This window comes from Dryobates pubescens (genome assembly GCF_014839835.1).
Source record: "Dryobates pubescens isolate bDryPub1 chromosome Z unlocalized genomic scaffold, bDryPub1.pri SUPER_Z_unloc_1, whole genome shotgun sequence".
Taxonomy (NCBI): domain Eukaryota; kingdom Metazoa; phylum Chordata; class Aves; order Piciformes; family Picidae; genus Dryobates; species Dryobates pubescens.
Genome location: NW_026530690.1, coordinates 117,029 through 139,355, shown reverse-complemented (window position 1 = coordinate 139,355; position 22,327 = coordinate 117,029). Strand labels below are relative to the sequence as shown.

Below are 22,327 nucleotides of genomic sequence, written 5' to 3'. Positions count from 1 at the left end.
ACCCACCCCACCCTTCACAGAGATGTTTCCACGAGGCCTGGTGTGGCCTTATCGATACTAGGGATGGCAAATGAGACCCTTATTCCTAGACATCAAAATGCTGCCTGGTGTGAAGGCTGTATTTCTGGAAGCCAGCATCTGGGTTGTGGCCAGTGCCAAGCCGTGGGGCCGCTGATAAGCGCAAAGGAACTGCTGTTTTTTGTGAATGCATTAGACACTGCCGAGCGTGGGTGAAGTGGCCTCCTGTGTATCTGACTTGCCTGCTGAGTATTGCAAACCGCACCGAGCTGTGATTTGAGATGTGGCTTTCACTTCCTCAGGAAGGTCTGGTGGTTGAATTAGCATACTGCTTTTGTCTTTCTGTCACATACTTAGCTTGCAAAGTAAATGCTTAAAAGCCTTAGCTGTAATTGCTAATACATGTGGAATCACTACCGAGCTGCCCAGGATCTCTCTGGTAGGCTGGTGTTTGCCTAGCGCTGGGACGTACGTCGCTGTCATTCTGATTGCATCATTTCAGTCTTCTCTACCTGATGAAATTCCTTGGCATACCAGTACAGGAACTTAACAAATACACTTTTATGCTGGTTAGGCTGATACTGCTCCCAGTGTAGGCATTGTGTTTCAGCATGAGCATGGCGATGTTAAGGCATCATTACATGTGTTTGGAAGCAAAGTAATTACATCAAGTGATAAGGATTTTGTTCTGGAATAGCATGTCTAACCGGGAATTTCCAGCAGTCTAACCATAACAGAATGGTTGTGACATATGGTTATACCAGAAGTGAGACATTACTGCATGCTAGGCACTGAAAAGTGGTGTCTCAATGCTCTTGTTTTCACATTTCTGAAAGGAACGCTGATTTTCATTGAAGAACATTGGCAAGAAATGTCTCTGCCCTAGAGAGTGAGCAGTGCACAACTGTACATACTACAAATAGAGGTTAAAACTGTAGGAAGAGTTTAAGGAAGGTAAAGTAGTGCAGTTGAGAGAACATGAATTCACAGGTAGATGAAAATTAAGAGTTGGGATTTTCCTGTTTCCTTAAATAATAAACAGACTTGCTGCTGAGGGGGGGCTTGTGATGAGCTGCTCTTTGGCACAAGTATGGAGTTAGGCATTGCCCATTGGAATGGGCTGCCAGGGGAGGTGGTGGAGTCACCATCATTGGAGGTGTTCAGGAGGAGACTTGATGGGGTGCTTGGTGCCATGGTTTAGTTGATTAGGTGGGTTGGATTGGTTGATAGGTTGGACACGATGATCTTTGAGGTCTCTTCCAACCTGGTCTATTCTATTCTATTCTATTCTATTCTATTTGGGGTATAGACAGTTAAGTGGGATTTGAAGGCAGAGGGTGGGAATTTACATACCATACGGTAGAAAAGATGAGGCTAGTACTGACAATCAAAGCAGCAGCACGTAGTCACCAGGCTTCTGGTTGAACAGTAAAGATTTGGGTGAGCAGAAGGGTATGTGACAAGAAGGAAAAGTTGGTCAGTCCCTTAAAGGTTAATAATGAAGTGAAAGAACAAAAATAGAACATGTAAGACCATGCTTGTAACCCACAAGCAATAGTTAGAAGCCTTCATGTCTAGGCTCCTTTTCCAAAGAAAGAAGAATGTAGAAAGTCAGGCACACATGCCTTGAACAACGTAAGAACCAACTCAAATGATCATGGTTTATCCCCCAGAACATAATTCACACCTCACGTTTCAGTAAGATGCTGATGCACGCATAGGGGTGGGCATTGTCACCAAAAAGGTTCATGAAATCATGAAGCCTGTTCAGAGTCTGCTATCTTAACACCCAGCGATACCTTCCCATGAGTTCTGTCAACTGCTGTTGAAAAAGCAGACCCCAGAAGTATCACTGCACCTCCCTGACCCATGTCTCTCTTAGCTGTGTAATTCCTATTGGCCATATCTGGAGTTTTCTACCTTCTACCTACTTTCATCATTGAATAACCAATATGCAAAATAATGCTTGAATTTTTAAAGACACTGATTTTCTTTAATAACTTGTCTCGAGTAATTCAAGCACCCTAAAGGTTGCAAATCTAGCAATAAGAGCAAAAGGCTTTTCCAGGCATTCCGGGAAACAGCATCCAGCCAGGCGGAGCAGCAAGAAATGGAGCTGGTCCATGGGATGGAAAGGGAATGTTCCAAAGGGAGACTGTCACCTGACAATGAGACAATACATTAGACAGAGTCAATCTAAGAACTGACTATATGAGCACCCACAGAACTAGGGGTGTGTAATTTCTGCATCATCTTTCCGTTGTTCTTCATAATCCATACTTCAAGTCAGCATTCCACTGAATTTTGTTTCTACCGTTTAGAAACTTTTAGCTTCTAAAACAGTTCTGCTCTGGACAAAAATAGGGAGGTGAGGGTCTTCCAGGTTGTTTCTTTAGTCTTTGTTCAGTCTGAGTGCTGTGATGACAGACCTTCAGTTCTGAAGGTCATCTTAATGGTAGCCCTCTAATGCTAGTTCTTTACACCTCTGTGTGTCTCTTTGGATACATAGAGCTTTGCTCTCAGCACTTTAAAAGCTCTCAAAGTAATTGCAGTTCCTGGAAAATCAGGATTTCCTAGGGAACCAGGAGATTGCCTCATGTCCTGTTCTGAAGTATTCACAGGCATCGCATTGGCCCAGAGAAGGAACAGACGAACAGCTTGTCTGGCAGCCAAGGTGTCAGCTGATTCTGGTGTGGGATAAAAAGCAGAGTTTTGTCCTTCAGGGAAAGAGTTACTGAAAGGTTTTTGGAGGAAGAGAGGAATGTGGCTTCAGAATTTGGCAGTTGTGGTGGAAACCATTTCTGTATTGAATCTTCAAATGGTATACTAGAATAGTGAGGAAGTGATGAGTAAAGGTCCAGCTTACATCTTTGCTCACTCGTTTGTCACAACTGGCAGTGTCTTTTGTCCCTTTTTGTTTAACAGATTGCTTTGAAACTTTGAGGAACGGGAGAGATTCTTCCTAAAGGCAGAAGTAATTCTGTTCCCTCATGCAGAAGAAACCATTCCATTCTCATGCTCTGGTAGAGCAGGGGAGCTGTTCCTTCTGCATACACTTAAAAGACAGTTGCAGCTTTTTGCAGCACGCTCTCTGTGGCTGCATGTATGATCACAGCTCTGCAGACCTCTGAGTTCTTTTGGGATCCTGTCTCCTTTTGGAATCAACCCATGTTTCTTGGGGAAGGACAAATGTATCTCCTTTGCCACACCGTTTTGCACTCAAACATGCTTGGATGACATACTGCATAAATGGGCCTTTACTTTGTTGATTGCTATTGCTGAATGTTAATTAAACTCCAGTATATGTAATTAGAGGAAGTTTTACAGTAGAAGACTTTCTGGTTCGTTCTGAGTGTACACAGTAATTGCAAAATGATACCTGTGAACAGATGTGCAGTCAGAGTGCAAGCAATATCTCAAATTACTAATTCGAGGTAATAATTCTCAGTTTAAAACTGTCAGTAAAGGCTTTGTTTGTGAAGGTTACATGGATTTGATGTGCTCTGGTCTCTGCAATCTTTTCCAGTTAATTCTTACAGGAACTTTCTTTGCAAGTGTTGATATTACTGATCCATGTGGGTTTTGTATTTATTAGACAGCTGCCTTTGTAATTGCAGCCCTTTCTTGAAATCCTTTAGGCAGAGGTGGCCAACCTAAACAAGAGGGTAGACTGAGGACCAGATCTCTGCAGGACTGTGCTTAAGTGTGATGGTCTTGCTTTGGTATAGGAAGGCATCTGCCACCACATGTGCTGAGCACCGTGAGTTAGCTCCTGGTAGTACTGCAGAGTTGAGCTGCACTGGTTGCATGTCTGGTGTCTGTTCTTAAAGCTTTATGCTCATTTTATCCCATTTTCTATTTTCAAATGCACAGGAGCTAGAAACATGCCTTTGAATAAATTAATTTAGAAATTTTATAACTAAAAATCCCCCCCAATAAAACCCAAAATATCAGCTTTATGAAACAATCTTATGACTAGAATGAAAGGACTAGGTTCCAGGCTGTGAAGCTGATGGGGGACTGCAGCTCTTGATGTAGTGATGTGGCTGTACGCTTGCACTGGAACACTGTTCCGTGGTTCAGGCTCTGAGAACGCTGCTTCAGAAGTGGCGTAGCACTCTTTGGCATGGCATGTGTTCACACCTGTGTGTTCTGTGCAAGACGGCTGTTAGAGCTTCAAATGCTGAGATGACTTTCTGTTTCTTTCGCAGATTTGCTCACAATCAAATACATGACCATGGGGGATATGAAGACCCCAGATTTTGATGACCTTCTGGCAGCCTTCGACATACCAGACATGGTTGATCCAAAAGCAGCTATTGAGTCTGGACATGATGACCACGAGAGCCACATCAAACAAAATGCTCACACAGATGAAGACTCTCATGCCCCGTCATCGTCCGACGTCGGCGTGAGCGTCATTGTGAAAAACGTGCGTACTATCGATTCTTCGGAAGGAGCGGACAAGGATGGCCACCACTCCACAGGCAACGGCTTGCATAATGGCTTTCTAACATCAGCAGCTCTTGATAGTTACGGTAAAGATGAAGGGAAGTCACTTAAAGATGATGGGTCAGCTCCTGATACTATGAAGGATTCAGCTTTCAACCAGTTTAGTCCAATATCAAGTGCTGAAGAATTTGACGACGATGAAAAAATTGAGGTAGATGACCCTCCGGATAAAGAGGAGATGCGTACAAATTTCAGAGCAAATGTCTTGGCAGGATCTGTATCTCAGCAGGAATATGACAAGCTGAAGGCACTTGGAGGGGAGAACTTGATTAAATCCGGAATCCCAGTTTCAAGTAGTATAGATAAAAATAAAGCTGCCAAAAGAGAGATGGAGACAAACTCTATGAATTTAAGCGTCTATGAGCCTTTTAAAGCTCGGAAAACAGAGGACAAGTTGCTAAAAGACAGTTCTGAGAAACTTCTTGAAAACAGGGTGCTCGATGGAAAACTGAATACTGAAAAGAGTGAAACAAATCTGGCCAGCATTTCACAGTCCAAAGCCAAGTCATCAGCAAAGCTTTCTTCGTGTATTGCTGCCATCGCAGCACTGAGCGCCAAAAAAGCAGCTACGGATACCAGTAAAGATTTACAGTCTCATTCAGGAGAAGCCTCTCCCTTACCGAAGGAGGTGACTGAAAGTCCCCGAGCTGTTGAAAAGTCACCCGAGTCTCAGAGTCTAATTGATGGTGCTAAGAAGCCATCTCTCAAACCACCTGATAGCCCCAGAAGTGTTTCAAGTGAAAACAGTAGCAAAGGGTCTCCATCTTCTCCTGCAGGGTCAACACCAGCAATTCCAAAAGTTCGCATAAAAACCATCAAGACATCTTCTGGGGAGATCAAGAGAACTGTTACTAGAGTGTTGCCAGAAGTTGATTTGGACTCTGGTAAAAAGCCAGAGCAGACTCCTATGGTAACTTCCATGACATCTCTCTTGTCCTCACCAACTTCTGCTGCTGTTCTTGCCTCTCCTCCTAGGGCTCCTCTCCAGTCCACAGTTGTCACCAATGCAGTTGCGTCAGCAGAGCTTGCACCAAAACAGGTCACTATCAAACCTGTGGCTACTGCCTTTCTCCCCGTGTCAGCAGTTAAAACAGCAGGGTCCCAAGTTATCAATTTGAAGCTCGCTAACAACACTACAGTGAAGGCCACTGTAATATCTGCTGCCTCAGTGCAGAGTGCCAGTAGCGCCATTATAAAGGCTGCCAATGCTATACAGCAACAGACCGTGGTGGTGCCAGCATCCAGCCTTGCCAGTGCTAAACTTGTGCCAAAGACAGTCCATCTTGCCAACCTTAATCTCCTGCCTCAAGGTGCTCAAACCACCTCTGAACTCCGCCAAGTGCTAACGAAACCTCAGCAACAAATAAAGCAGGCAATAATTTCTGCAGCAGCCTCACAGCCTTCTAAGAAGGTGTCTCGAGTGCAGGTGGTGTCGTCTCTACAAAGCTCAGTAGTGGAAGCATTCAATAAGGTGCTGAGCAGCGTGAATCCCGTGCCAGTTTACGTCCCAAACCTCAGTCCCCCTGCCAACGCTGGAATAACGTTACCGACGCGAGGGTACAAGTGTCTGGAGTGCGGCGACTCCTTTGCTCTGGAGAAGAGCCTGACCCAGCATTACGACCGCAGGAGCGTGCGCATCGAGGTGACTTGTAATCACTGCACGAAGAGCTTGGTTTTCTTCAACAAATGCAGTCTCCTTTTGCATGCTCGTGGGCACAAGGAAAAAGGGGTTGTAATGCAGTGTTCGCACCTGATCTTAAAGCCGGTCCCAGCAGATCAAATGATAGCATCTCCCTCAAGCAATACTGCGTCCTGCGTGCTCCAGAGCCCCACAGGAGCTGGCACACACACAGTAACAAAGATGCAGCCTGGCATAACTGGGACAGTCATATCGGCCCCGGCCAGCACGCCTGTCATCCCAGCCATGCCTCTGGATGAAGATCCCTCCAAACTCTGTAGACATGGTCTAAAGTGTCTGGAGTGCAATGAAGTTTTCCAAGATGAGACATCTCTTGCAACTCATTTCCAGCAGGCCGCAGACACAAGTGGACAAGTAGAGTATCATACGTTTAAGTTCCAATGTTTCATCTCTAAGCCTAGGGGACTTTGGAAGTGGTTTACTCTCATTTAGCTGTTAATTATCTGAACCTCCCTGATTAAAAGTATAAATGAAACCCACAAAAAGTCTTACAAGCAGTTACATAGTGAATGTCAACATTTGAAAAATAGTATTTAGAAGTATTGCAGGCCCTGAAGAGTGAGATTGACACTGGGTATTTTTGCTGGCATTTAGCATTGGCTTTCTTGCAGCTGAACATCTTAATACTGAAGTTAGTAATGGCCATTACTAAGAATTTGTAACTATTCTTCCTGTGCTTTGGAATTCGAGTATCCTGTGGAATCCACTTAATTGGCACCCTCATTAGCAGCCCTTCTACCAATCTGATAGTTTTAAGTGATTGGTTCTCCATTTGTCTCCAGTTTTAACTGGGCATTCCTCTCTTCTCTAGGGACTCAGGCAGGAGTAAGTGGCACACAGGACACGCACGCTGTTGTCTTCACAGCAGTGAACACTGGTGCTCACTAGCCGGTCTTGCTTGCTGTGTGACCATTCTGATGTTGGTTTTCCTTTCCTCTTGCCATTGCTGCTGCATTAAACTAACAAACCATTTTAAAATTCTCTACTAATGTATGTGGCCTCATCTGAGAAACACAGTGTGCAATGTATTCTATAATCCCGTAGGAGTTAAATTGTTAATCCAATGGTATCCTTGGGGCGTGCCAATTAAAAGGGATTCTGGTGTGTTTCAAAGCATTCAGTTGAGCCTGACGTTGTGGCTTCTTGCTACATGGGAAGCTGAAAATCCTGCAAACATAATGAGACTGATAAGACAGCCCCAGGAGCATTCCCAGGAATTGCACAGCAATGCACAGGATAAAGGTTAGGAAAAAATCCACTAGGGACAGAGGTGCAGACAGGTTCCTGTCAGCATTCACTCACTAACTTAAGTCTTGTTCTGTGGCTGCAAAGCAGTTGCGCTGCAGTCACCGCTGCAGATGGTGATGTAAAGAGATTTGATTGTGGAAATGATCTTGACTGTATGGATTATCAGGCTCTGCCTCAGCTCCTACTTTACTAACTTGTTAGTGGACGTGGCTGAAAGCATCCAGTGCAGTGCCATGTGAGTTTCAGTTTGTGCCTGCTGCCTATGGCAAGTTTCTTTCAGCTTTTTCTCAGTCGTCAGCAGAATGTAGTCCATCCTTAGATCTTGCTGCAGTTTTGAACAGGATGTAATGAGTATGTGCTGCACCAGCCTCTGGAGTTACTTAGGAAGCAGTAATTGGTTTCTAGCTAATTGCTTTGCTGATGCTTGTTGGCGTTGGAGTTATCCTCTCTTCCATCCTGTAGTGTTGTAGCTTCACTGCAGTGCCCAGCATAGAAAGTGCTTAACTGAACAGCTGGGAGAGCAATAGATGCTGCTTTCTTGATAAGTTATCTTTGTGCTTTTTTTAGTCCCAGGCATGGCTGCTGAAGAAAGTCTCTGTACAGGCATTTATCAATAAATGTTTGGGTGCTTTTTCATTTTTGGCTCCTTGAAAAGCTTGGACCAGCAGTACTCTTGACTTCTGTTTTCCTTCGTAGTGCTCAGCACTGGCTTGTTGTGGTAAAACTACCGATTGGGGAGGAAGAATACAGGAGAAGTTGGTTGAAATTGACATTTTAACCTCAGGAGGAAGGTGGAAACAAGAAAAATAAACACTTGGATTCTACAAGCAAATAATAGTATAAAAGTTGATATTTACAGCTTAGTATTCTTTCCAGTGTCCACCTAATTGCTCTTGAAATTGAAGCTGTCTGCTAGCTTGTGATTTCAGTGAGTCTAAGCACTGAGTTGCTGTTACTTGTCGTCTTAAACTCTTGTTCTAAAGGTAGAGTATTTCTTGAAAACTTAGTAAACCAACACTAGCAATTGAAAGATGTTCCCTATAAAGTTGTTACTTTGCTGTAATATTTTATTTCCATTGATATTCCTGTTAAAGGGAGTGGGGCCACTCACTGACAGGTGTCCTGGCTCAATCAAACGCTCCTCTACTTAGTGGGGAAAAAAAGTAGTAGTAACCCTGGGCTAAGGAATGTTTTTCTGATGTACAGATAGAAGTAGATTGCTCTAACAGAAACTACACAACTCATTTCCCTTCATACTTGGAGTTCTCGTGTATCTCTGTTTTCCACCCCTACCATTTTTAATTCTAACCCTTTGTTTTCCTGAAAAGATTTGGCTTTAAAAGCAGGCAGCTTTCTCAAGCTTTTATTTTGATATGAGTTGGAGTGAGAGAATTAGAAGTATTGCCACCTTAAGCCCAATATAAAATGGTGAGCAAATACGCTGAACGTCAGAATTTCACAATAGATTCTTCTTGTTCTTCTGTCCTCAGTTACAATGAAACATTTTACTGCACCCATCAAAACAGCAAGCCAGCGGCCTTAACAAGTGGCCTTCGTGGCCTTTTGTGTCAGTCTGAGTCGCCAGCGTTCCAGATCAACCTTGCAGGCTGCTCGCTGCAACATCAAGGAGGGAGGCTCAGCTGGGTTGGAAAGTTGTGTGGCTCTGCTGCAGCAGAGCATCCCGCTTCCCTTCTGTGATGCTACTGAGGAGAGGCTTTGGGAGCACTATAAACCCCTGTGTTTCTATTACCGGAGTCAGAGGCTGTTCTGCTGCTTTCTTAAGTAATCAAATAATGCTCCACATTCTGCCTATTGATGCCTAAATGGCAGGAGAGAGATTTTAGGAGTTGGACTGAAGCCGAGCAAAGGCAGCAAGCATTTTTCAAGTAGAGCTGTGGTTAGTCAGGATTTTGCCTTCAAGCCTGAGCTGAGGACCAAAGTTACCATCCCAAACCAGCCCTGTTCAGTTTGAAGGGCAGGAGTCATGCTTCTCGCCCCTGCTCTTTGGTCAGCTGAGGACAAATATTTGTCATTTCAAAGTCAATAGAGTGTATGTGTCTGAAGACTTTGTCTGGGATGGGGCTGTAATTGGGGTGATGGTTGAGAACCCCCGCAGAGAGCTGCCCGCTGGCACAGCCCTCCACAGGGGCAGTGCAGCAGCATCCCTGCAATCCACTCGTCTTTCAGGCTGGCAGCAGTGCTGGTATCAAACCCGAGTTTGAGCAATGCTGAATTTTCTTTGCCTAGCTTTCTTTGTGTAAGTGTTTTGCACTTTGCTATCTTGCTGTCAGGACATCTGAGAACTATGTTTGGATGGCAGCTGTGTTCAAACAGATCAGGCCACCACCTTCACAAAGTAAACCTAAGAAGTGAGCCATATGAGATGCACTTCTTGCTTCTGTGTTAAGACCGTAAGATGCTTCAAGTTAACATTTCCACTTAAAATTACTGGCTTTAAGGAAAAAAAATCAAAAGTATTTGCATGCACCCTCAAAAGAACATTAGCAGTGTTTGGGAACACGAATGGAAACGGAGTGGACAGATTCTAATATACTTGCTCTTAGAAGAGCAGAAATACTGGTCGCGTACTGAGGCAGCCAAGTGTCTTTGGACCTTGATACTAAACAGTGCTCCATTAGAGGGGAAAAAATACCATTTTTTTGCAGTGACTATAAAGGCTTTTTCCTACCATCTTTGGATTTGTTGTCTGTCTCCCGTTGGCTAAGTGGGAACCAGGGGCTTTTATTACTGGAGTAGTTGCAGATACTAGTAAGTCAGACTCCTATAAAAGCTGTTTGTAACACTGCACTATTTCTTCGACAGTGGTAGCTTTGATTCTGCTATTGCACGAGCTGGATCTTACTGGTTTTTGAAGGAGAGTCACTAAATTGAAAGAAGGGGGGGGCTTCTTGTGAAGCACCTGTTTTTTAGTAAGAAACTTTTACCATGAGGAAATAGATAGTTCTTCATTATTTATTTCAGTATTTCTGCATATATAGGTCAGTAAACAATTTATAATGCAGCTCTGGAGATCTTGTTCTGTTCTGTAGTCTTGCAACTCCACCTGCAAGATTTAGGGATAACATTTCTAAAACCATGCAAATCTCATCTTCAAAACCCACCAATGTCGTGAAGGATCTTGGTTTTGTTCATAAATCTTCCGGAGTCATTGGTGAGATTTGTGAGTCTCAAGTCAGAAGAAATGGTACTAACAAATTGAAAAGCCTTACAGAGTCTGAAGAAATGCAGTTGAGTTGAAGTCCTGTTCTGCAAAATTGGTTTTGTGTAATGACATACCAGAAAGTCCTGAGTCGAGTGGCTCTTGGGTGTAGGAAGCCTTGTAAGTCTTTCAGGTATCTGTAGCTGTCGCTGAGACGCGTGGTGTCTGGGTGGGACGCGGGTGAGGTATCCTAGCCTGAGAAGGAGACTCCGTGTGCTTCCTGCCCGATGATGTTTGCTGGGGTACGGGTATTGCCATAAGAAGTCTCCAGGAGTGACTTCATACATAAGTGCACTGAACTAAAACCATCAGGTTTGATTCTCAGGTGGCAGCTAGGCCCCTTACACTAGCAAGGTAATCTTGTGAGGCTCCTAAGCAAAATGTGTGTAACCCAGTGTGCCTCTCCCCTGGTCAGCAGCACGCAAAAGAGCTTCGTTGTGTCAGAACAGCCCAGAATGCCACCGTGCCTGGCGGCCGGTATTTGCCCGTCTGTCCTCCAGGGTTAGTCAGTAGGGCCTGCGTTTAGTACTTGCCTGCTGCTTTTGGTTCAGATCACAGTCACAGCATCTAACGTTTTATGTGATATCTTGCAGTGTTTGCCACAAGACGTTATGTATGGCCGAACCAAACCTTTTGTTTCATGTATTTTGGTTTATCGTTTAGAAGACATGCAATATCTGCCAGATGCTGCTTCCTAACCAGTGCAGTTTTGCATCACACCAGAGAATTCATCAGCATAAATCTCCATACACGTGTCCTGAATGTGGAGCAATCTGCAGATCTGTCCACTTCCAGACTCATGTCACTAAGAGCTGCCTGCATTATACCCGAAGAGTTGGTTTTCGGTCAGTATAATGATTACTTTTGTTGTCAATTTATGTATAATTTATGGTTTTAAAAGTAATGTTCCATTTTCATAAGCATTGTTTGTAGAATACAGCTTCATGGGTTTAAGGTTGTCACGGCAACAGTGCTGTTAGTACTACAGGTTTGGAATAAGTGCCACGATAGGATTCCGCTTTGTTTTGGGCATCTGCTTTTGTACGTTACTAAATCAGAGTATTAGCTAACTCATCCAGCCATGGAATGTCAGAATCGGGGCTTCACGCTGTAGAAGTTCTAGAGAATTGAGATCTATTTTCTTAATTTCAGGTTCTCTAAAAAAGCCCTCTTGATTTTTTTCAGAACATTGTATTTCAGACTCTTGCCTCTGGCAGAACAGTAATTTTCCATATTGACTGCGGAATTTACTCTCAAGATGGCGATGGGCTTACTGCCCCTGCCTGGCTGCTCTGTTCTGTGGGGAGTCAAGGTTCCTCAGCGTTCCATCACTTGAAAATTGCCTTTCTCATTCAAACAGCCTGCTCTTTTGGTTCTTCATTTAGTCTTCAGTTTGCCTTTTATTCTCAGGCTTCCCCGCAAGGGCAGTTCATTGAGACAATGAGCATGAGAGACATTTCGTGGAAATACTAAGTTTTGAAAGGCTCGGAAAATCAGTTTTATTGTAGATTTTTACTAGCACTGAATAGCAGGCAGAAGCAAGAGATCAGCTGAGCAGCCTGGACAGCCAGCCTTTGCTCACCATTCCTGAAACGTTTCCCACTTCATCCTGTTGGACTGGAGAAGAGTGATTTAAAATTCTACCAGTAGGCAACTTCTTGCCCCTTAAGGTGCTACCAGTTCATTGACTGGGATAGCTGAGAAGTCTTATGCCAAGGGAAGAAAGCTTTCTTATGGCATCAAGCCAGCTGCCCTGCCAGTCTGGTTCCAGGTTGAAACCGTGGCCTGACATAGCTCTCAGCATTTTGCACTTCTTTGGTTCTTCTCTGTTACTCATTTCTCCCAAGTCTGTCCTGCTGACGTATTTCTTACATCTATTCCCCTTCCCTCTAGTCTGTCTCTCTTGTGTTTGTACACAGAATCATCTTCAGGGATTCCTGGCCTGCCTGTTAACACTAGAAGACTCACTCATAAACCCTTCACAGAGAATCAAACAGTGAAGTTACTAAACATTTCAAGATGTATCATAACTATGTCAACTTATAATTTCTGTATGTGGTGTGACTAAAGCAGTAGCTGGGAAAACTAGTGTCTGTCTTCTTAGATTCCTCAGCATCTTCTCATCACCATGGCTCACTTGCCTCAGGAACAGCAGAACCTGTCCTGCCTTTCCCAAGGAGCTCTGAGGCAGTTCAGTTTCTTTTCAGTGTTTTAAGTCCCAGCAGCATCAGCTGAAAGTATCAGTCCTAAAGTTAATTGCATCCTCCCAAGGTGGAAACAAGAAAGCTGTTGTAGCAGCCCAAGAAAGGAAGGATCAGAACTGTTTTACCATACAGTGGTGGGTGCTGAGAATCTTTTGTGATGTTGCATCACTAGAGGGGATAGAGGGTGAGATAGGCAGCACAGCTCTCTAGAGGGAACGCGTTAGCCGATCTGTTAATGAGAGGATCGTGCTTTGTGCTGAAGAAGTGTTCATCTCTCTAGAAGTAGAGGACATCTTAACCACAAGGACCATTTCCTTGAGAAAATGCATTGGTAAGCAGAGGCTGGAGAGCTATAGGCATGATTAATAGTATGAAGAACGTAAATGAAGTTCAGGAAAGAAAGGATGACGTTCCTTAGAGGTGGGGTTCCAGAAGAAGGGGATTCTTGAATGCAATGTATAACTGTGTTTCCCTCTTTGTGTCTCTCATCAGGGCAGTAGAACAGGATTAAAAACCAATTTGACGTGTGTGATAACAATCACACCGCTGTGGTACATGCCACAATTCGATTTTGGGAAGGTGGAGGCCTTCTGTGTTTAACTTGCACAGTAATGGTCAGTAAGAGATTCCTTAATTGGGCAGGTCCTTTTGCAGTGTGTTCTTGGGTTTCCTTGGTAGCCTTTAGTAGGGGAGATGTGTGGCACTGGAAGGGACCGCTGTGTATAAGCATTCTTTTGTTCCAAGGTAATTCCTTTTTCTAATCATTTCCTTGTAGAGTAGCAGCGGAAAGGTCACAAATTTTCGACAGAGCAGAAGTATGTTCTTGAAGAACACTCTCAGAATTCCAGTCTGCTAGATGGATCTGATTGCAGTCGTCCTGAGTTTAAATTACTCAGGTTTTGTTTCTAAATCCACGTGCTGATTTGATTCCTTGTACAGAAATCACTGCCACTATGTCCTCATGAAATCTAAACAAGGGAGATGGTGAACGTGTTTTCCTTGCTGGTTTCTGTTTGGGTGACAGTTTCTGAATTGCTGTGGCATACCTTGTGCAATCCACTGCATGTGATAAAAATGCCCTGTGTAAAATCTCTACAAATTTGCAGAGGATTTCAGCATTCCTTTCCCAATCAGTAGAACGCTCCTCTGTTGCCCCTTCTTTCTGTTTGGTTGTCATCCATAAAGATGCGTGCTGACTTACCACTTAGGTTTTAGAATCAAATTGGGGAAGTTGCTTTTTCTTACTTTCTGAAATGCCAATCTCTGTGGATGTTGATTCTTAACTGGGTTATTTACATTGACAGCATAATGCAGTTCTATGCAGTGTGTTTATCTCTCCCACTTGCTGAAAACCCATGTTGATTCCGTTGCATTCAGTATTGCTTTGGGCTCGGCTGAACTGACTCTTTTCCACTCTCTTTGCAGCTGCGTGCATTGCAATGTTGTGTACTCTGATGTGGCGGCACTCAAGTCTCACATTCAAGGTTGTCACTGTGAAGTCTTTTACAAGTGTCCTATCTGTCCCATGGCATTTAAATCTGCTCCCAGCACACACTCCCATGCCTATACACAACACCCGGGTATCAAGATAGGCGAACCAAAGTAAGCAAAATTAATCTTCTGTTGCACTTGCCTGCGGTTTAATGACTTGTGAAATTGCATTCTTTCCTCTGCTTATGATCCTAAAAGTCACCTTTTGTACAGCCAGAGTTTGTCATCCTGTTGGTAACGTGGAGGTCCTGTAATGTTTTCCTGAGGTTTTAGCCAGCAGTTTATTTGGCAAAGGTCAAATTTCCACGAAGGTGGCAGTAGCAGCTCCTCAAACACCATGTGCTACGAGAGGGCAGCACAGTGATTGCAGAAGTCAGGCAGGCAGGCAGGTAGGTAGTGTGTTGCTCGCTCCTTTTCTTTTAGTCTGCTCAGCTCATCTGCATTTTTTACTGTGAACTAAGATAATGTGGTTCAAAAAAGAACTGCTGAGACTCATCAGGGCCGATGCAGTGATTTTCAGATTTTCATGACATCTGGTTGAAACTCTAGGAAACAAAATGGGTATTTTTTTCTCTTTCCTGCTCACAGCATTCAGAAGATGGGTCCTTGCAGTGCCGGCTGTTCCGAGAGGGGTCAGGATGGGTACTTGTGAGAGGCGGTTAAGGAGTGACAGTTGCGGTCTCTGGGCTCACCCTGAGCATTCCTGGCAGGATGCAGTTGTCTGCCAGGACCCTGCTCTTCTGGTCAGGAGCATCTTGCTTAGTGTGTGCTGGTTTTCCTGCAGGTTGTGTTCTCCTCTTTCTGTCTGCTAGGTCCTTTTTCCTCATGAGAGCTGTAGGGTTTGTGAATGGTGAGCTGGGTTTTTGCTTCCTTAAAACGATCGTGTCTCCAGGAGAGCAATTCCTGTGTGTTACTAAGTGAGAGGTGCCAGGCTCTAAACCTCTTCTAGCTTTGCCTCTCCAGATGAAAACAGTGGCATTTATAGAGCTCTTTCCAACCTGTAATCTCTTTTATCTGGACTAAAGCAGAGCTGATTCTGCTCTGTAGCTGGGAAGCTGTGCATAAACACAGTGGTTGACAGAAGATAGTAACAGAGGGCCTGGTTAGGACATTGGTTGCAGGGCCTTTGTTTTAAAGGTGTTGAGCATCCAAGGCTTCTGCTGAAACCAGTGAGAGCTGTGGCTGAAAATCAGACTTCAGATCTCATCAGTGTTAGCATGATGTCTTCGCATGGCAGGCTTGCTCCTGTCTTCTTTCTCCTCCATTGATGCAAGTGAAGTGCTGAGAGTGAAAATTCAAGGGTTTTAACTCCAGGTTGTTTCTCTGGAGTACATGGTAACCACGTGCAGACTCAAAGTAGAAAGCAGATGAGAGAAATAAGGTACCATGTAACACAACCAGATTTCAGAAGAATTTGCTTTGCCAGAGCTGCTTCTAACAATCTGAACAGAAGATTTATGCTTTGGGGTCTTACAGCCTACATGGCAGCGAAATTGCAGCAAACTTCCTGCGTCCGATACCGGATGAAAGTGTTTGTACCCAGTGGAAGTAGTACCCTCTTTTAATGGAGGGTGGCATCTTCAGTGAGGGGCTTTGAAACACCAGCACTTAATCTAACACTTGTTTCAGGTTCCCATCATTTTCAGCAGAGAAAACCCAAAGATTCCAGTCACTATCTGGGCAGGATACTTTGCATGTGAAAAGCACTGAAGATGTCTTGTCTTGTGCTTGAATCTGCACAACTGTTTGTGATCAGCCTCCTAAAAGAAGTATTTTGCATTAGCTGTATTTCCCTGTAGATGTGCTTAGAGCTCTAGTCGTTTTGATGACAGAGAGACACGTTTTGTGTATGAAGGACTGCTGTAACAAATGGTAGAATCCATAGCTGAGCACTCCTTTGAAGAAGTGGTGTTCTTCAAATGGGCCACTTTTAGCCCTTTAAGTACTGGAGTACTGGGATGAGTTTCCCCTACACCTTCTCCAGGGAGAAAAGACCCAGCTCCTTCCACCTTTGCCCACAGGGTAGGTCCTCCAGCCCTTTTCTCTTCTTCGTGGCCCTCCTTTGGTCTCTCTGCAGTCTGTCCATGTCTCTCTTGAATTGTGGGTAGCGGAAGTGGACACAGGTGTCCAGGTGTGGCCTGACCAGTGCTGAGTACAGCTGACAAGAGCGTTTCTCTGTTTGCAGGAACAGGGCTCACAGGGTGCATGGCTGTGTGCATTGCTGGAACTGTGTGATTCGCTATTACATTACAAGTGGTTGTTTCAGAACAGATACACCAAGCTCTTTGGTGCATGAAAAATGAAGTTTGTGTGCAGTGATTGTTAGTGGGTTGAGATTTAACACAGGGAAACGGATGCCTGTCTTGCCTTTCAACTTGATGAAGCTCTCCTGTAGCACACCTAAGATCCTACATGGTTCTTAAGGGAAACCAACCTTTAGACATGATTTCTACTTTCAGTCAGCAGTGTAACATCACAGGCATGGCACTGAGACACTTTTCATGGCTAATACCTTTTGGGTTATCGGAGAAATTCTTGTTTATCAAGCCAGGTTCTGGAAGAATGCTGTTCTGGAGCAAGTCCAGTAAAGGAGTGCTAAGCTGAGTAAGGCTGGAACGTCTGTTGTGTGAAGAGAGGCTGAGGGAGCCGGGACTGCTCATCCTGGAGGGCAGAAGGCTCAGGAGAACCTTGCTGATGTGTAAATACTGTATGTGAAGACATGAAGAAGAGGGAGACAGATTTTTTTTATTTCCATAGTGCCCTGAGACAGGACAAGAGGCAGTGGGCACAAACTGACACGTGAATTTGCACCTGAACACAAGAAGTGACTTTTTTTTCTGTCAGAGTGGTCAGACGTGGGAGCAGGCTGCCCAGAGGCTGTGGAGTCTCAGTCTGTGGAGGCATTCAAAACCTGAGTGGACATACTTACTCCTGGGCAGCCTGCTCTGGCTGACCCTGCTTGAGCAGAGGCTGAACTGCATGACCTCTAGAGCTCCCTTTCCTCATCAGTGGTTCTGTAGTCTTTTGTTCCCTACTTCATATTAAAAAGAATCTGAAGCACATAGTGGATCATAATGTACTTGATTAAATTATGTAACCCTGCAATGATAAATCTGTATAGTGCAGACCTGAAGTCATTCCAGCTGAGATCACTGTCTGGTTCCACCACAGGTGACAGAGAAGGTTTTCTCATTTTTCCTGTCTAATCTGGTTCTCATGGAAATACACATCATGAAATAACCAGGGAATTATTTCTGATTCTGACAGTCTCTAATTACACCTTGCTGACCTGTAACAGGTCAGCATGGCTTCTAGCTGTGGGATCGACTGCTCAGTAGCAGGCTCCAGCATGCTGGGATTCTGGATGTTGACAGTGCTCTGTGAGCAGTGAAGCAGAGGGTGGAAAACACACTGCCAGGAACAAGGCTGTGGTGCGGTCTTGAGCCTCGGCTTGTTTGCCTGCTTAGTAATAAGGCTTGGCACTCCCTGACTTAGGTGCAGAGTTGCTGGTGGAGATGTGAGACAGTGCTACAAGAGATAGGATGTCAGGGTCAGAAGAAAAATACTTGGTGCTCTAGGATCAGGGATTGTGTGTGGTTAGTACCAGCTCTCCAGCTTGTGACATTAGGAGCAGACTCACTGCAGAACTGCAGCAAGGAGATTCTTGAGGAAACTGTTTTGGTTTGGTTTGTTGTTTTTTTCATGGAGTGAAGTGGGCTGGCTGGAAAATCACTGCTTTAAAGTTTCTCACTGGGATGAGACCAAGACAGTGGAGTGTGCGTCCGTGCTCAGTAGCTCTCTGTTGAGGCCAAAGGACGTGATCCCTTCCATAGGGAACCCTTAAACAGGGCATCCAACAGCGCTCATGGGGAAGGTTCAGCTTCTCTGTGCTCTGTTCTGCTGACTTGCTGGGGCAGAGATCCACTGGCTTTTGTCACAGAAGTTGTCTCTTAGGATCTTGGTTAAAGCTAGTAGTGGGATTGGTGGGTTTATATTGATGTAAGGCACGTGAGGCAAAACTGCATTGTGGGAACCTCGAGTTTCTTTCTTCCCAGTTATTGTCAAGCAGCACAAGAGTGTGTAGGCTGTCAGAGGATAAATTTATCTTAGCTCATGTGAGAAACTGGGACCATGTGATGTACCACAAAATAATATTTGCACACTTAATATGCCCAAGTGTATTATGTTTCATTATTTCCAGTATTTGGACCCACTGAGTGGCTTGGACGCCCAAGTAACCTCCCTGTGCTCGTCATCTCGAAACAGTGCAGGGTGATCCTCACAGCCCCTGAACAATGTGCAACTGATAGTTACTTAGAGCGAGGTAGAAAGGACTTGAAACATTGATGCAGATAATGAGAGGGTTGAGGGTTCTGGCAAGCAGGGTTTGTCAGCTCGGGTGTTTTAATGGGCAGCCGTTCTTTAGAGCAGAAAGCACCCTCCAGCTGATGGGATGGGGTAGTCTGTTTTCACGGGAGGTGTGCCCGTCACTGCTCTCAGCACCTGCTGCTGGGTTTCCTCAGTTTTACTTCAACTTTTTGTGAAGTGCTGCCACTACTGATGGATTGGATTTCTCCCTCATCTGATGGTCTATGGCAAATTTCTTTGCACCTGTTCTTTCAGTTTCCAAGTTAAAGACTAGTGTAATGTTTCTGAAAGATTGGAAATACTTACTGTTTATAAATGGATGTATCAAGAGGTTGCAGTTTGAACGGCTAATCTTGCTACTCCCTTTAGTTGCCAGGGAAATCACTCTTAACACAATCTGGCACGCAGATAAACAAAACCAACATGCAACATACAGTTCAAACTGCATTCAGGAGAAGTGGTTACTTGATACTTTGCTTGAAGCATTTCCATCCTGCAAAGTTTCAGCTTCGGAGCGTTAACAGAGTCCAGACTTAGCATTCAGGAGGTTCAAAGCCATATACATTGCCAACTTTAAATTTATCTTGAAGTCAATTGCCAATTACAATGGAATCAATAAATCCCTTAAAACATACTGTCTTTGCTACCTGAAACAGGTATTTTGTCCTCTAGGTATAACGGGAGTTCAGGAACTGAAGACGTTTAACTTCCAGAGGATCCCGAGCAGCTGTTGGTGTTACACATGTGACTGGCATATGTTGTTGTTTTCTGGCTTGTTTACACATTTCAGTGATTTCCACCCCCCCCCCCCCTTTTTTTCTGTTTTTTTCTGCTGCTGCCATAGTTTGAAATTGGAGGATGTTTTGAAACAGTTTAATTTTAACTTGCAAGCAGTGTGAAATGATTGCTTAAACGTGACAGATCTTACCTGTGCTGAGAAAAAAGTTAACATCGTGATTCTTGCCAATAGCTCCTCACCGTGACTGACATTGTTTATTGTACTTCTGTTTTTAGAATAATATATAAATGCTCTATGTGTGACACTGTGTTTACTCTACAACCTTTGCTCTATCGCCACTTTGATCAGCACATTGAAAACCAGAAGGTGTCTGTTTTCAAGTGTCCAGACTGTTCTCTTCTATATGCACAGAAACAGCTTATGATGGATCATATCAAGGTGTGTAGGCATCTTCTCTTGTTTCATTCATAGATACCATTTGTCATGCAATGTATGCTGTGAGAAACACTGTGAAAGGGCAGAGAATAACAGGAAGACCACTGAGAGATGGAGATGTTGTAAATTCCAGGAGAGTGATCTGTGAACAATGTTCTCAAAGGTTGAAATGTTACATTTTGTACGTCCCCAGCTGCCTCTGATGTAACCACTAACTCGGTTTTTCTACATGAGTGTTGATTTGGGTGTACCAGGAATACCTCTGTGCATTGCATTCAATAGGTCATTCTATCAGAAGTCAGGTGTGTAGTGAAGTCAGTCAGTCCAGTCCTGATAAGTATTGAGCCTTATTCACAGGATTCTAAGTATTACTCCAAGTATTATTCCAGTTGTTAGGAGCTGAGGATGCTGAGCAGGTTGCAGAATCAACCCTTTGGTGTTGAGAATTCACCGGTGGAACCGGTATGTTTCTGTCGTAGCTGGTTATCGGTGTGTTTACACGTGCATGCTTTGAAGTGGGTTTTAGTAATAGGCTTAGAACTGAAGAAGACTTACTGTCATCCTTGCTAAGCATGTTCTCAAGAACCCTCAGTCCCCTGGCTGTAATTTGTTAGCTATGTGGAAAACCAGGCATCGTTCTTGTCTGCTAAAACTGTGGTTTTGTGTTTTGGGCTCAGCTATGGCACTTGTAGCCTCAGAAACCTCTGAAGTTTTGTGGAGAGCGAGGTGACAGCTCTTAACAGCCAGCTGGTCTGATAGCCAGTCTGAGACCTGAGGAGGAGATAGGGAAGGGCTGGCCCAAGGTGTTCAGCAATACAAGGACTGCATTTTTGCTTTGTTTCTGAACTAGTTCATATTTACTTAAGAATCATCTTATATTTATGCTCTTTATCTTAAGTGGTCCTGATGCAGCGATGCCAAGTCCTCCTATGTTCTGTTTTCTTTGATCAGTTTGTACTGCTGCCTTTTTTTTCCCTTTTTTAACTAAATTAGTAAATCCATATTTAGCAGTTTATGCCTTATCTAATTAGTTTCTCGGCTCAGGTATTACTGTAAAAGTATTGTTGTAACTGCATTTCACTGCTCTTTGAGACCTGAAAACTACTGTTTCAGGAGCATGATCCCACTGTAACTAGGGCCAGGAGTTATTCGTACATAAATGAGGGTTGCTCAGAATTCTCATTGTGAAATTATTCCCAGTTGCTTCCAACTTGGGCACTGTTTAATTCTCTTGGCTTTAGTGTTTCGTGCCAGTATTTGTACTTTCAACCAGTGCTATTTTAGCATGTCTCACTGTAAATGATTTGGCCATGCCTGAGAAGAAAATGAGAGGATCAGAACACACACGTGCAGTAGCAGCCTTGCTGCTTTTATCCAGGACTGCTGGTGCTGTTACCTTTAGGATGTGTGTACAGAAGGAGGGACAGCAGCAGCAAAGTATAAACTGGACTTCAGTCAAAGGGGGATGGGAAAAAAAAAAAAAAAGGATAACAATATAGACAGAAACAGAAAAGGTCTCAGGGACAGGACAAGAGCCAAGCAAAGGCAGGGCTCAGCCTAACTGTACAGGAAGTAGTTGCTTGGTATGGGTGAACATAAACCATCAAGGCAGAGAACATCTGGATGAAAACAGAACAGAAAGGGACAGAAAGAAGCTCAGGAAGAGGTTATTTAAACTACAGAAAATGTCCTAGAACAATTCCTGCAGATGTGAATGCTTCTTGTTGGCAGAAGGTACGTCTCATTGGCTTTCAAGAGCTCGCTACAAGAAAATGCCTAGCCGCTGGTAAGAGGAGGTGATGAAGGTCTGGGCTGGAGGTGTGACACTCCCAGTTCTGCTGGTGAGAGATGCTGGGATCACTGTCACTCCATGCTATGCTTTAGTGCTTTCTGTTTATTTTCAAACCAGAAATTAAGTTTCAAGTATTGTATTTAAAAGACACTAAGAAGGTTGAGGGCTAACATTTTACGTGCTGACACCTTAATCAGGGAGGGAATCTCCAGGTTGGTCTTCAGTTGTGTGGCAGTGCAGGAACCTCCTTCTCACCCCTACCCTGTGCTGCTTTCTTCTTATCCTGGTGCAACAGCAGCCCACTCCTTTGCTGCACAACTTCAGTTTGTTCTTAGAGCCAGCCAGTTGCTCCTGAGCACTTTGCATCTCAGGTTTTTTAATTGCTGGCTCTGCTGCTTGTGGAAGTTGTCAAATAGAAGCAGTGTTCTACAGGTCAGTTTGACATTTGCTGAGAGACAGCAAGTGGTCTTGAGAGCCACAGGACTCACAAAAGGATTTGATGCTGAAGTACTGTCCTGGTGTATCAAATTGCTGTTCTCCTCAGAGTCAAGAATGTATTGAATGTTTTTTGTTTCTGAGGTGACCTGTAGGAAAAATAATT

At 44.1% G+C, this 22,327-nt stretch overlaps 1 protein-coding gene across 11 annotated transcripts in view; it reads left to right on the top strand.

Moving 5' to 3' along the window:
• ZNF532 (zinc finger protein 532) overlaps positions 1–22,327 on the top strand; it is a 37,623-nt gene that overhangs the window by 6,107 nt on the left and 9,189 nt on the right. For 9 of the 11 annotated variants that reach the window (XM_054179296.1, XM_054179292.1, XM_054179300.1 and 6 more), the window contains 4 exons: positions 4,230–6,583; positions 11,361–11,542; positions 14,327–14,503; positions 19,775–19,937. In XM_054179296.1, the coding sequence (XP_054035271.1) occupies positions 4,250–6,583; positions 11,361–11,542; positions 14,327–14,503; positions 19,775–19,937 (2,856 nt within the window). In that variant the 5' untranslated portion in view covers positions 4,230–4,249. The remainder of the gene's footprint in view (positions 1–4,229; positions 6,584–11,360; positions 11,543–14,326; positions 14,504–19,774; positions 19,938–22,327) is intronic. The other 2 variants (XM_054179299.1, XM_054179301.1) reach the window with 2 other exon arrangements.